Source organism: Panthera uncia (assembly GCF_023721935.1).
Source record: "Panthera uncia isolate 11264 chromosome B2 unlocalized genomic scaffold, Puncia_PCG_1.0 HiC_scaffold_24, whole genome shotgun sequence".
Classification (NCBI taxonomy): domain Eukaryota; kingdom Metazoa; phylum Chordata; class Mammalia; order Carnivora; family Felidae; genus Panthera; species Panthera uncia.
The window spans coordinates 35,159,388-35,175,835 of record NW_026057580.1 but is presented as its reverse complement, the minus strand read 5'-3'; the positions used below and the strand labels follow the sequence as shown (position 1 = coordinate 35,175,835).

The 16,448-nt window shown below is 33.2% G+C and overlaps 1 protein-coding gene across 4 annotated transcripts in view; it reads right to left on the bottom strand.

Moving 5' to 3' along the window:
• Window positions 1–16,448, bottom strand: part of RIMS1 (regulating synaptic membrane exocytosis 1) — a 487,006-nt gene that overhangs the window by 271,407 nt on the left and 199,151 nt on the right. For 3 of the 4 annotated variants that reach the window (XM_049652870.1, XM_049652871.1, XM_049652872.1), the window contains one exon: window positions 13,736–14,857. The exons of the other annotated variant lie outside the window; for it this stretch is intronic. In XM_049652870.1, the coding sequence (XP_049508827.1) occupies window positions 14,783–14,857 (75 nt within the window). In that variant the 3' untranslated portion in view covers window positions 13,736–14,782. Of the gene's footprint in view, window positions 1–13,735; window positions 14,858–16,448 lie in introns of those variants that run through there. 4 annotated transcript variants of the gene reach the window in all.

Below are 16,448 nucleotides of genomic sequence, written 5' to 3'. Positions count from 1 at the left end.
TAAAATGCGAAATTATATTTTAGAGTTTTGAACTTTGGAATTTCAAAAAAACTCGATTGAGAAAGAAAAGGTAACAGAGAAGTGCCTTTCATTCATTCAATGTTCATAGTGTGCTCTTTGTAGCATTGTGGTGATTGCTCAGCAAAATACCAAGAAAATTAAAATGAGGTCTATATCATCCAGGCAATTAGAGCAAAGTGAAGGAATTAAAACACGTCCACAAATAAAATATGAGATTTAGTATTCTCTTTAAATTTTGTTATAAACAGTCGAGACTATTTATAACATGAGAATTTATCTTAGAAGAAATTAATCACATGATTTTATTTTAAATGCCACAAGCTCTGAGATAGGTACTCTGGATTTTCAACATCTTGTCGACATTTTGATGTACAGAAAATGGCTAAACCTCTCTGGCCACACTTTTAATCTCTACCTACAAAAATTCTGCCCATAATAATTAGCATAACTATCAGTGTGGATACAAGCCCATGAAATAATGCAGTTTGGAAACTGTTTTGCAGAACATTTAAAAAGTGTTAAACTAAATGAAAATAATTTATAAGGGGTGCCTGGGTGGCTCAGTTAGTTAAGCGTGCGCCTTTGGCTCAGATCATGATCTTGCAGTTCCCGAGTTTAAGCCCTGTGTCAGGCTCTGTGCTAACAGCTCAGAGCCTGGAGCCTGTTTGATTCTGTGTCTCCCTCTCTCTCTGTCCCTTCCCCACCCATGCTGTCTCTCCCTCCCAAAAATAAACATTAAAAAATAAAATAAATTATAAAAGTATATTTTTTGTTCATTTGCACTGACTGAATTGTGACAAGTCAAATTCTAATTCCCTCATTTTCTCTATCACAATACCTTATTTCACCAATGAAAGTTTTTCAGTTCAACAATGAGTTTACATAATCCAAATATTTTTCTTTTCAAAATAATTTAGAGATGCATTAGAGAACAATTCCATTAATTGTTCATTGGATGTTCAATATAGTAACAAGTCATAAAAGATTCCCATTATTAAAAAACATAATATAGATTACATTATATATTATATTATATATATCACATAGAATACAATCACATAAACAGATTGATAGATATATATTATATGCTATATATCTAGATATACATATATGATATATATATACCATATATATAATACATATGATTATACTAGGATTCTCTAGAGAAATTAAACCAAGAGATAGATACCCATAGATATACTTTTATATATCTACAAACCTATAAATCATATTTTTGAGTACCTATCTGTGCCAGTCATTGTTGTTGGCAATGGGAATACTGCAGAGAATAAAACAAAGCCCCCTCTTCAAAGAGCTCACAGTGAACAAATAAACAGATAGATACATTTTTTTTTGGCAGGGAAAAGTACTCTGGAGCAAAATTAAAGATAACAAATCGGAAAGGATATTCTGTGGTAGGGGAAGAGCCTACAATTTTTAATGGGGTGATTTGAGAAGATAATATTTGAGCAAAGACCAAAAGAGTTTAGGAGTGAAGGAGGGGAATAGCATTTCAGGAGAAGAAACAGCTATTCTAGGAACTCTAGGCATATTTTTGTGTAGTATGAACTAGGGACAAGAGGAAGGTACAAGCAGAAGACAGTGGGCAGGTGGGAGAGTAATGGGAGTTGAGTGTGTGTGTGGGGTATAAATCACAGAGTTTGGGTATCACTGCAAAGGTTTTGGCTTTTACTATGAATGAGATGAACAGTCGTTGTAGGTTTTTGAGCAGAGATGTGACATGATTTGTTTCACATCTTAAAATAATCACTTTAGCTGAGCTTAGGCTTGGGGAGTGGAGTTTTGGAGAGCAGAAAAGAGAGGCCATTTGGGAAACCAATGCAATAATTCAGACTAGATATATGGTCTTGTAATAGGTCAGCAAAATTGCAGGTGGTGAAAAGAGGTTCACTCTAGATCAATTTTGAAGACAACAAGATTTTCTTATGGATTGGACATAAGATATGACAAGAAAAAAACAGAAGTCAGGAGAATTCCAAGGTTTTTGGTTTGTGGTACTTGAATAATGATGTTGCCTTTTACTTCAATGAAGACTATAGAATAAGCTGGTTTTGAAGGTAAGACCAGGAGTTGGATTTTATACGTGTTAAATCTGAGTGCTTAATAAACATCTGCGAATACATTTGACTGCCAGGCTGAGGTCTCCCTGGCCTTCCTATGCTCTAGGACAATTAGACTCTGACCTGTTACAGATACTTTAGAGCTCAGAGGCATCTGCAGTGGCTGAAGACACATATAATCAGTAGAATATGTGGAGGAAAAGAAATCTCAATTCCTGAATGATATTGAGGATACTGCCAAAGGAAAGGGGAACAGGAGTGCTAGAGTCAGCGTGGTAGAAAGTGAGTGAGAAGAACCAAGGAACCTGTCCTGAATTCCTGGCTGCATGGCTTCCTTCCCATAGCATCATGCTTATCTTTCAGAAAGCTGACCGATTAGAATCACAGAAAATGAAAGCTTTCTTATTTGTCTCAAACTAAAATTGAAAAAAGGGATTAATCTTAAATTTGAAAGATGAACCAATGAATGAAAATTTCATTTGAAAACAGTGGGACTTTTCTGAGGAACCAAAGCAAGTGTTTCTCTAAGAAACTGCCTTATTATGGGGCGCCTGGGTGGCGCAGTCGGTTGGGCGTTCGACTTCAGCCAGGTCACGATCTCGCGGTCCGTGGGTTCGAGCCCCGCGTCAGGCTCTGGGCTGATGGCTCAGAGCCTGGAGCCTGTTTCCGATTCTGTGTCTCCCTCTCTCTCTGCCCCTCCCCCGTTCATGCTCTGTCTCTCTCTGTCCCAAAAAAAAAATAAACGTTGAAAAAAAAATTAAAAAAAAAAAGAAAAAAAAAAGAAACTGCCTTATTATATATAATATTACAAAAATTAGACAAAGTTCACATGAAAAACCTCCACAATTCATACTCTTTTATAAAAAAATTTTAAACTTTTATTTATTTGTGAAGAATAAGTTTAAGAATTCTCTGAGCTTTCCTCAATGGGTTAACAAGGCTTAAGGCGGAAAGCTGCCACAGGGCGAAAATGCCCAGGATAGAACAAAGCATAGAGCAGAAAGCCTCTTCCACAGGATTAAAGCGACTGAGAACAGGTAGAGGCAGAAAGTCTCTGTCTGCTGCAGGGTGAAAGAGCCCAGAGCTAATTATCGAGAAAAATGCCTTGTTAACCCTGAGGTAACATGCTCTATCTGTTTTAGCCCCTAGAAAAGTTAAGATAAAGGCGCCTGGTGCCTGCAGTAAATGGCAGTCTGCTTGATGCGCTAAAATTTTGATTTGTCTTGACCCTAACCCCTAACATCGCATATCTTCAAAAACCCCTTTTCTCTCACACACGAGTTTAGGGTTACTGTTTTATTGTTTCTTTCTGCATGTCCATCATGTATGTAAGCCTTCTGATCCTAATGCATACGGAGAAAGGACACTTACTCAGGGCTCTTGTCTCCTCCCAGACATTAGCCTCTCTCATATTCAATTCTGCATCCCCTCTCTTACTGGACAAGAGAGCACTCCAGACTCAAAGCTTACAACATTTATTTTTGAGAGAGTGCAAGTCGGGGAGGGGCAGAGAGAGGGGCACGAGGATCCAAAGTGGGCTCTGCAATGGCAGCAGCAAGCCTGATGTGTGGCTTGGACTCACGAACTATGAGATCATGACTTGAGCTGAAGTTGGACACTCAACCTACTAAGGTACTCAGGAACCTCACAAAATTAATATTATTAAGTAGTTCTGAGAAAACATTTCTTCCATGGAAACAGGACAATCTGATATCAGAACGTTTTGCTTTCAGATGAATGAAAATTCATAAGGAAGCATAATCAGGTAAGAATAGCTCCGGGATTTTGAAAAATATTAAGTATGATGAAGATGAAAAAAGATAGGAGAAGATAAGTATAGGAAATTCAGCATACCTATAATAGAAAAGAGAAACAATCAAGGAATGATCAAGTTAACTTAATTAGCTGAAGAAAAGCAGATACCTTAAGATTAAAAACACACACACACAACTAGGCAACATCGATAAAGACACTGACAGTTAACCATATCTGTATAATTTTTTCTTTTCTTTTGATGATATAGTAACTTAAAGATATCCGAAACAGTCTCATCAAAATAGTTCCTCTTTTTAAAGATTAGTTTTGAGGTAGAAACACAAGATGTGCTCATTATAGGCCCACCTCAGAGATATTGCAGGTTTGGTTCCAGAGCACTCCAATGAAGCAAATCAAATGAAGTTTTTTGTTTGTTTCCTGGTGCATATAAAAGTTACGTTGACAGTATACTGTAGTCCATTAAGTGCACAATAGTGTAGATGTATATAAAAAAAGACCTTAATTTAAAAAAACACTTTATCACTAAAAATTGCTAATCATCATCTGAGTTTTCAGTGAGTTGTAATCACTGATCACAGATCGCCGTAACAAATATGACAATAATGAAAAAGTTTGAAACATTGCAAGGATTAGCATATGTGACACAGACACACAAAATAAGCAAATGTTGAAAAAAATGGTGCTGATAGACTTGCTTGACACAGAGTTGCCACAAACCTTCAATTTGTAAAAAATGCAATATCTGTGAAGTGCAGTAAAGTTATAGCACAATAAAATGAGGTATAGCATGCCTGAATATCTTCTTAACTTATTTTATATAATCACTATTATATTTTTTACACCATGTCCTGTAACTCATCTTGATATCCTAACTTTCACTATTGACAAAATTGAATGTAAAGCATTGATAGGGGAAAAAGAGAATCAGACATAGGGTAAAATGAGAGGCAGTAACTTGTAGTCAACACACAATAAAAGCTTAATCTAGAGAGAAGAAAAGAAAGAAGAACCAAGAAAAGAGAGAGCTCAAAGGAAAAAAAAAAGAAGAAAACATATTATTCTGGTAGATAGAAATAAAAAGTTTAGTTAAGTGACAGTGTTGATAATGTTTCCTGAAATAGTTCAGTGGTGACGTATGGTCCAAGAAGGATGATTTAAAAACAATTGAACTGGACTGACACACAAAAAAATGCTAAGGATGTTGTGGAATCTCTCATATAAACTGCCCAGGATTAGGCCTTGTTATCTAGTGTTTAAGAAACACATGCCTAATAAACGTTAGTTGGTTTCTAGGAAGAATTTTCTGCAGCTACTAATATTAACATTTCATAGATATATAAAATGTCAGAGTTGGAAGTTATAATCTTATTTAATTCACATTTTTCCAACAAACATGAATTGGGTACCTAGTGTGTGTTAAGCAGCATACTCATGGTTGATTATTCAAGGTAGTGTTTATTCTTTCCACAACTGCAAGAAAGTCACTAATCAATAGAATATATTATAATAAAGGTGTATAAAAGGTGTAGAAAGCTAACTCTAACTCTGTTTGAGACACTCAGGGAGGGCTTCATGTGGGGGATGACATTTGAGTTGCTCTTGGCATTTGGAAAACTACTTTTCATCAGTTGATCAAGATTATTTTGAAAGATACTGAAAGAAACTAAGCAAGGGTATGAAAATATAAAAGATCGAGATATATGGAGGGAAGTTCATAGCATTGTTAATTTGTAAATTAATCCAAACTGCATTTGATGCATGAATATCCTCTACAAAACTCCCAACAAATGGTCCTCTGATATCTAAAAAGAATTTAGGCATATCTAGCAACTGTAAATTTTAAGCACCAAAATGTGTAGATTTGAGAAGAAATATTCTTATGACACACAAAACAAAATAATTGTAATGAGTAATAATTTTTTTAACCATGTCTTACAGTAAAGAATAATAACAACAACAAATAAGGAAAACATCAAAGAATTTGAGTAAAGCAAGAAATATCTATGATCATCTATTCCAATCACCAACCTGAGGCTTGACTTGCTGTCCTTCCTGAAAACCTTCTTTGATACTGTCCATCAAGTGCACCTACTCTCTGTGATTGTCCTATCTGGTTTCACTTGTACCAAAAAACATAATTGCACACTCCGTTCAAAGACTAGCACTGTTGGTCTTCTGTGTTTTTATGTAGTTTAAAGACATAGACATTTTCCGATTCCCAGAAGTTACTGAAGGTAACTTCAGATGTAACATTTTCCAAAGGTGAATCTTCTACTTTCACCCATATAGTTTGCTGCAACAGCACTTTATTGGCCAATAACAACACCTGATTGATTTTTATGAAAATCAAATCTTTTACAACACAGGTGTTCACAAAGTAAATGCACAGTTATTTTTCTATTATTTTAAAGTGATTCAAATGGAATTTTGAAAAAAATATTTGCTGTTGAAGTTTATGTGTGAAAAGAATCTATTGCATATACATATTATACAACAACAAAATAAGCTAATTAATACATTTATTAAGTTTCATAATAAAGAAATATATGAAAAAAAGGATTTCTTAAAGGCTTAGGTGCCTAACTCCAAGTTATGACTACCAGATTTAGAACATATTAAATTTTATTAAGTACCTGCAAAACAACTCTACTAACTTTATTTTATTATATTTTTTGTTTTATTATTTTTTTTAAGTAGGCTCCATGCCCAACACTGAGCACAAGGTGGGGCTTGAACTCACAATCCTGAGATGGCTATCAGAGGTGAGATCAAGAGTCAGATGTTCAACTGACTGAATCACTCAGGTGCCCCTGAATGTAATAACTTTAAGATATGTTTTACAAAGTTTTGAGGATATATTCAAATACTTCTAATACACAGTATATGAAAAAATGGTCATGGTCTTGTGGTTTGTAAGCAAATGGGTACATGATACTTTTGACACTAAAGGGTTTCAGTAGGGATGTTGACAGAATTACCAGATGGTTGAGGCAGGGGAAAAAAATCACCAGATGGTTGTCATCCTATATACAAGGAGGAAATTTTGAGGAATTATACTTTATTTAATATAACATTAAATAAAAATTATTATGCAACAACAGAAACACATAATTATTTTGAATATATAAATAATAAGCTCACAGAAGTAACTTTTATATTAAATTAAACAGAAAGAATCCATTTTGGTATCTATCACTATAAAAGTGCATCTTTTTTAAATGATTGAGAGTTGAGTTTGAAAAAAAAATATTACATTGGGGTACCTGGGTGGCTCAGTCGGTTAAGCATCTGACTTTGGCTCAGGTCATGATCTCGAGGTTTGTGAGTTTGAGCCCCACATCAGGCTCTGTGCTCACAGCTCAGAGCCTGGACCCTGCTTCAGATTCTGTTGTCTCCCTCTCTCTCTGACCTTCCCCAACTTGTGCTATGTCTTGCTCTCTTCTAAAAGTAAATAAACATTAAAAAAATTATATATAAGGTTACTCATGGGAGAAAATCTATGAATGAATAAGTGAATGGGAAAAATGAATAAATAAATTAGTGAATGGATGTGTTAAAACACAACTATCAGAATCTATTTGAGGGGCACTTCTAAAATAGCAATGTAAGGAGCTCTGCAGGCTCCCTCTCTGGAAAACAACTATAAATAGTGAAAATTACTTTAAGAAAACAGCCATTTGAAGTCCCTGGAAGTGGTCCAAAGGGCATATCGCAAATGGAGAAATGTTTATTTGAGGAAATCTACTAAATCTCCATAAGAACAGTGAGAGTCTGTGGAATTTGAGTCACAACTTATTCCCTTCCTCGTTCCCTTCTAGCTAAGCAAGATTGATGTTCTATTCTGAGTGGATGTAGCCAAGAAAATTGTCTCCCCCACCCTGATGCACCCCCAGTTCCCAGTCAAGGGCCATAGTATCTACCCGAGAAGTTGCACACTGCAGGGGAAATATGTTTGACTGAAATAGTACAGCCAACTCACTAAACAAATAAAGACGCAAACAAGCAAACAAACAAAAAAGTCCCAGGAGTGGGGACAGGGATCACACACAGATTTGCTACAATGTTTTATCTGAAATGACCAGTAATCAACTATAAATTCATGAGACATGCAAAAAATACAGTAAATGTGTGACTCACCAAAGTGGGGTGGGGAACAGGCAACAACCCTTCTTTGAGAAGGCCCAGAGGTTGGGAATATCAGACAAAGACATTAAAGGAGCTATGATCAGTATGTTCAAAGAACTAAAGGAACCATGCTCAAAGAATAAAGGGAGTTATAATAATGTCTCATCCAATACAGAATATACGTTAAGATATACAAATTATTAAAAACTAAGATGATTCTTGAGGTGCCTGGGTGGCTGAGTTGGTTGTGTCCAAGTCTTGATTTCAGTTCAGGCTATGATCACATGGTTTGTGAGACTGAGCCCCACATGCACTCTCTCTCTGCCCCTCCCTCTCCCTCTCTCTCTCTCTCTCTCTCTCTGAAGATAAAGTAATAAATTTAAAATTTTTTTTAAATTTAAAAAATTTAAAAAGATGACTCTGGAATTGAAAAGTACAATAACTAAGACAAAAAAATTCATGACAGGGGCTCAACATTAGATTTAAGCTGGCAGAAAAAAGGATCAAAAATTCAAAGCAATAAGGGCTGAAAAACTTCCCAAATTTGATGGAAAACATTAAACTACATCTAAAAACTCAATGAACACAACTAGGAAGAACACAAAAAGGTCCATAACCTGACACATAAACATGATAATAAATGTCAAAAGCTGGGAAAAATAAATTCTTGAAAATAGCAAGAGAAAATAGACTGGTCATATACAAAAGACTCTTAATAAAATTAACAACTGACTTCAAATAAAAACAATGGAGGTCTGAGGCAGTGCGATGACATATTTGAAGTGCTGAAAGAAGTAAAAGAAGCTGTCAACCAAGAACCTTACATCTAGCAAAACTAACTTTAAAGAAATAAAAGTGAAGTAAAGGCATTCCTAAATAAACAAAAGCTGATAGAATTCATTGCTAGAAGACTCATTTTAAAGAAATACTAAAGGAAATTCTTAAGGCTGGAAGTGACACTAGAAAATAATATGAACTCATGCGAAAAAACAAAAAAACTCTGGCAAAGTTAATTATATAGGTTATTATAAAAGTATTATCTCATTTTTCTTCTTTACCTTAAAGATTTTTAAAAAAGCATAAAGCAACATTAATATACTAGTATTGTTAAACCTGTAACATATGGAAGTCAAATATACTTGGCACAAAGGAAGTGGGTGAAAGCAATGTTGCACTGGAGTAAGGAAAGGACACCAGATGGTAACTTGAATCCACAGGAAGAAATGAAGAAAATAAAAAATAGTAAATAAGAATATTATATAACAAATCCTATAAATATACACTTGCTCTTATTTCTTCTCTCAGCTTTATTAATTTTTTTTTAACGTTTATTTATTTTTGAGACAGAGAGAGACAGAGCATGAACGGGGGAGGGTCAGAGAAAGGGAGACACAGAATCTGAAACAGGCTCCAGGCTCTGAGCTGTCAGCACAGAGCCCGATGCGGGGCTCGAACTCACGGACCGTGAGATCATGACCTGAGCCGAAGTCGGCCGTTTAACCGACTGAGCCACCCAGGCGCCCCCTCTCAGCTTTATTAAAATACATAAAATCATATAAAGTATTAATTTTTAAAATGTTAAAAATTACATTTTTAACATATACAGAGATAAAATTTATTAAAATAATGGCAAAAAAAGGGGCAAGAGGGAATAGATCTATATATAATTAATATTTATATCTTTTATTGTAATTAAGGTAATGTGAAAGTAGATTCCTGTAAGTTAAGATGCATATTGGAAACCCTAGAGACACAAAGAAAATAACTCAGAAAATGTAATGAAAAAAATCACTGAAATATTAAAACATGACTAGAAAATACTAATTTAATGCATAAGAAGGCAGTGAAGAAAGAATGGAGGAACAAAAAATGAGATATATAAAAAAAGGAAAACAAAAGACAAATACAACCATATTGATAATATTAAACATGAATGAATTATAAATCCAATCACAACAGCAGAGATTGTCAAGTTGTCTTTAAAATAAACAAACAAACAAACAAACAAGACCTAAGTATATGCTGTTAATATGAGACACACGTTAGATACAAAGACAAAAGTAGATATAATTAAAAGGATGTAAAAAGGATATACCATGTAAAAAGCTACCATAAGAGAGCTAGAGCAACTTTAGTAATATGGACAAAATACACTTTGTTTATTTGTAATATACTCCCCAATAGCGGCCACAATAATAGGGAATCTATCTGCTAATGAAATCTGGCAGACATCAGGGATATATTGAAAGTTGAGTGGCAGAGAATAGAAAATCTGGTTGTAACTTAGTCTTTACGTGTATCTGTTTACATGCTACTAAAAGCTCATGTCCCTCAAGAAAATATCTCATACACAGAGAAAGAAGAACAGCCCTTTCATTCTGGGCTTCAGTTTGTGTGTTAATTTTGGACCTATGGCCGAGTGGTAAATCTGCTGAGGATGCTAGTTCTTTCTGCATATTTAAAAAATAGTCTTAATTATTATGTTGCATAATAATTAAAAAAATACAAGTAAAAAAAAATCTCTTACTTGTATGTACCCTAGGGATAGCTAGTCTAGAAAGACAGATATTAGATTCTAAGTTATGTTAAATTCAACAGAGCTCCTGTTCTTATTCATATAGATTAATAAATACATTATTCTAACACAAAGGACAAAAAGAATCCCTAGAGAATGAAAAAACTGAACTTCTAATACTTTGAATATACTAGCCTTTTACGAAAAAAAAAAAAACTTTCTTGAGAAATTGCTAACTTAGAAGCATTTTTATGTAAGAATCTAAATCCACACAATCAAAATGAATCTTTGGAGATATCAAACCAGTCTAATAATTTTTACTTAAAAATAGTTTCATGAAAAGCATGATGAGATACTATATCACTTGACATGCAACAAGAATGGCTAAAAAAATACAGACAATAACAAGTATTGATGAGTGTGAAAAAATTGGAACTTAAAAACTGCTGTGTAGCTCTTAGGGAAAACTGTCAATTCCACAAAATGTTAATCATAGAGCTATTAAATGACTCAGTAACTCAACTCCTAGATATATAAACAAGAGATCTGACAACTTATGTTCACAAAAACTAGGGAGTTCATCCATGGTTTAGTCTTTAGCTTTGTGAAAGCTGTTTCTATCACAGCCCTTTTCGTTATACTATAGGAGGCTATTTTATCTATACTCCAGTGGAACTCTCTTTGTCTTACTATGCATCTGTATTTAACGTTGATTTGTGAAATGGTAATTTCATGAAACAGGTTTTATAAGTGCATTAAATAATGATTTTTGGGTGGAGCAAAACCAAGATTACAAACTTCTTAATGATTACTGAATATTAAGAAATATTCCCAGAATAGTAATGCTAAGTACAAGAGATTAAGATTCCATGCCCTTGAAAAACAGTGAAGTAAATTCCTAAAACAAATTTGAAATAAAAAAATTTACAACTTTCTGAATTATCTAACACAATAGTTTTTAAAACTTGATGTGTTACTCCCCTGTAGGATAAGCACAACAAAATAAGAAATACCTTGAGACACCTAATCAACTAAATTGCTTAATGAAAGTTCTCCCCTTGGTGCACCTTAACATTTCCTTATTAATATGTTTGTCTATATTTTAAAGGTTTTTAATTTAGGCTTATATTATCTTATATTATATTATATTAGAAACTCTAAGAGAACATTCTTGCAGAAAAAGCCATCATCAAAGTATCTAAAAAATAAATTAAAAAAATATAAAAGAAAAAAAAAAAAGAAAGCGAGAACAGGAGAACAGGAAAGTGAGTCTAGGTAAACTCTAACAGCCCCTTTTTCCAAAGAGCGAAGGTTGAAAGTTATGATCAGATGTTTCACCATACCATGGACTAAATATGGAAAACTCTTAGAAGATTTCTTATAATAAAAATAAACACTGAATACGATCATGCAAATCCGTTTTTAATGCAGTTGATTTTACTGACTTGCTTCTTTTTATCTAACCCTAGTAAGAGAAGAAAACCAAAATCATCATTTTGGTATTTAAGAGCAGTCTGTGAGGGCAAAGTTCTTTGTATCATTAAGAATCAATTATCCCACAGACAACACTTTATGATAAAACCAGTTCCAGACACGGCTGAGACTGCCCCATTCTACCGAACTCCTACCTTTTATGAACTTTTTCTACAAAAACATATTTCCTCCATTAACATATCTTTTAGTGTGATTTCTAAAAACAACCATTAACGAAAAGCTGTGAGGAGCCTGTTTAAAAAATCACGATTCTGTAAACATAGTACCTCAATTATTATCTTGATATAAAAAAGTATTTTTTCACACATGATGCTTACAAGGTAGGTACGTGCAGCTTTCACATTTGGAAAGAATGAGTAAATAGGGTTCTGTTTTTCAGGGTATTGCTGACATTTACTATAAAACACTCTTAATTTATAAAACCTGACTCATTTTGTGAAAATAAAGATTAACTAGAAGTGTAGCAAGTTCATTTTTTAGTTGCTATATTTGTAAACCAATCCCATTCACCCACTAAAAAAGAAATACTGATGAAAATTTATGGTAAATCTCAAAGGAATTAAACTTGAAGGATTCAAGGAAGCTGATTTACCAACAGCAAAGTGTTAATGTTATCAAAGGAATTACCTAAATTCAATGCTCTGGTACCAAATAGATAGTAAAAAACAAAGTCAAAAGCAATTTAAACAGACTGAGGAGAATTTTGTACTATCCCTATTCACTTAGGTATCGAAGAGGGCTTTCAGTGAAATAAATAACCATAATCTTACCTATGAGACTATACACACTTATATAAAATACTCTCCTATTATAAGCTATTACATGTGTCAATTGCAAAGTGATTCTTTATGACAGCCATTTTCCTTATAAGCAAGTACACAGTCTTTCAAGTTATCATTAGAGGTGATTTAAGCTAAGTGTGAAGTTTTAAAATAAAATAGCACCAGCCTGCAAAAAAATAGTCATTAATATGTTTGCCAGACTTAATAAGAGGAATATTTATATGTTAGCTGTCCTTAGGTCTTTATATCATACGTATTAGTATTTTAGTAGTATTTATTCACCAATATAACAGACTAAGTAGAATTCATTGTTATTACATTGATCAAGATGTAGATTGCTTTTAGGAAAGTTTTATTTACCCTTATCCCTCTTCCCTTGCCACTCATACCAACATATACACACATGCACACCTGTAAATTATAATTTCTCTACCAAAAATGAAAGAGCTCAGAGGAACAGGGAAAGAACCAACAATCAAGCACTTTAATATTCAGTTATTCTCTTTAATACAGCTAAAACAAAATCTGGTTTTGGTTTCCCTGAACTAGAAAGGCAATTTTTTGAATAACCTCAATAGGCTAAAAAGGTTTTTAAAAGAAATTATGACAAAGTACTTAAAAATAAATGGTAGATATATGCATTCTAATTAAAATAAAGAAAATAACTGAAAATGATTGTATTTTATAGGTCTTTCCACTCCATTTTTAGCCTGAAAACCACAAAGTCCACCTGAAGTCTCATTACAGAGTCAGGAAATCACAATAAGCACAAATAACCTACCATTACGGGAAGTGTTGCCAAAGGGACAACGGGTCCAGCCAACCCTATAGGTGTGGCTGAAGTCTTACCACTAGGTCTATTAACAGCATTATTATTTACTTAATTTTTATTCTTTAAAGGAATTTAAAATTATCTACATTTCAAATGCAGACTCCCTCAAAGTAATATTCATGAAACCAAAGTTGTGATATTCTAGTTATATATATTTTTTCTAACATAGTACATTAATGCATTAAAATAAAAGCCCCTAAGATGATCTCACATGCCATCATTAGTACAGGAAAACACAGTTAGTGCAAACAAACTACCCTATATAACTTTCAACCTGATTTCTTTCTCATAATAAAAGAAAAAGTGATGAACATATATTAGCATCAAGATTAAAAACACAGATTAATGTTCACTTAATGCCTTGCTTACTACTTATGCACTGCAGTACATCATTTAAACTTTAAAAAGTTGAACAAAGGCAGCTGAGTTGATATATTGAACCCAAAACACGTACTGCCTCAGTCTTATGCTGAGAAATTACTGAGCTTTGGGGAAATTGTAATTTATACCACATGAAACTATATAATTTGTATACAAAAGACAGGTTGACTAATGGTTCCACTTGGATCCTATTTTCTTAAACCCGGCCTCTGTGGTTTCTATATCTGATAAGAACGAAAAGTGACCTTTCACCACTCTCGGGAGTGATTTCTATGCATCAGAGAGAAAAAAAAGGGGCATAGGGCAAAATGTGGTTCAATATGGCAGCTCTGCTACTTGTGTTCTACAGAAAAATCATTTTATTTTGACTTTTTATTTGATTTGATTCAGTCTTGCCACTAAATCAGTACATTCAATTCCTTCTGCAATAAAATTTTAAATCACCTGCCTATGCATCTACTGAGTGCTGAGAAAGGGACAATCCATTGGGATTTATTGTTCCATTGCAGTTTATTGTTTATTGCAGATGGAATCATCATCAAAACTCAGAAAGCTAAGAGGACAAATTGTTCATAATGATTTAAACTATACTATAAATATCAATGTTTCCATGAACTCAAACTACCCAGACTTCACCTGTTATTAATAATAAAACTGTAATGCCCCTAGATGTCCATTTTATTTATTTATTTTTCCACGAGAACTGGGAATGAGTTTTTCCTAGTATACCATTTCTTTGTGAAAGTATAGTGACTGACAACACTAGGTGAAACATTCACTCAATAAAGTTCACAACATTATAATAACAAATTATAGAAAAGAAAGCATGGATTCTAACCACTTTGTCCTCCTTTGGGAAAGCATCCAAGGAAGCAGAGTAAAAAGAGAGGAAAAGAAGAAGAGAAAAACAAAAATAAGGCATATATTAATAGATTTTAAGAAAACAATTATGTATTATTTTTAAAGTGTTCAGACATAGGTATTTATAAGCATTGTAAATGTTTACTCTTCCCCAAAATACTCATGTTCAAGCTTTCATTGAAAATGCACCTATACTAATTCTACTATAGTAGATACCAAAATTGGGCACTATAATTTCCAAAAGTTTTAGTACTTGATGATTACATCTATATTTAAAACATTTTTCAGAAAGAAATCTTAATTCACTATTATATTTAGTCTTCCTATTACTGAAAAGACATTTTATTAAAATGAATAAAATTATATAAATAATTTTATCAAATTACTGTCAAAATATTTATAGTTACAATTTGGAAAAATCTAAGAATGGGAAATATTTGTAAAGAATAAAAATGAGAAAAAAGATATTAACTATTGTAGTCCTAAATTATTCCACAAGCACTATTTATATGTAATATACGTTTCAACACTTATAATGTCATGGGAAAAAAACAACACAATATATTCATACAATATTTTTGTCTCATGCCTTAAAGTTATGCCTTCTATTATTTTGTTCTTTTGAATATTTTGTCCAAATTGGATGGGCTTATAGAGACAGATAGACTACATTAGGCTTGGGTGTCTCCAAAGCAGAGGTACATCTTAGCTCAATTTCCTTTAACATGAGATTAACCCAGGTAATTTTAATATTTCATTAGTTAACTGTATTATTATTGGTTTTCCTCAAACCTATCATGGGAAGTTACAAACATTCAACAGCTATGGGTGCTCAGTCAGCATTTCCACCCTGCTAATTTGCACACTACTATGTACTGACAGCACCTTTTCAGATTGGACAGTACCCCTACACCAAATGTTTTTTTAAATATTTTGTATATCATTCCCAGGTCTCATCTGTGAGAATTCATTCCAAAACAGTGTATTTAGGAACACTAAAGATGAGAAAGTTAACACATAGTTCTTGTACACCTCTTTATGTGCCAGATACTATTTTAACCCAAGGTTGTTTTAAAAAGGTCTTAATATAACATATGATAATTAACTAAAGAACTTTCAGGAGGAAAACTCATGTGGTCATCAGAATGGCACCTAAATAACTCTTAAATATATATCATAAAGACCTAGATTTTAATTTAATTATCATAATAATCATATACAGTAATTATTACTATCCAGTTTCATAGATAAAGAAGATGTTGTTCAGGGAAGTTAATTATTTTCCCAAGGCCACAAAGATAATAGTGGGCTCACCTTAAAACATTTCTCTTTTACTGAATATCTTAATTTCACTGGAAGGGATATTTAGAATACCCTACTTGCAATTGAAATACACTACCAATGAATATAATGTTGATAGGGAGATTGATTTTAATTTTAGCCATGGGTTTCTCAATTAGGAAAATATCAAGAGTGCATAAAGCTTCCATATTATTTTTAAATATAACTTTGTACTATGTTACACTGCATATATGATTAGATAATAAATGAAATTACTTAGAGAAACATGGGGAATTCTT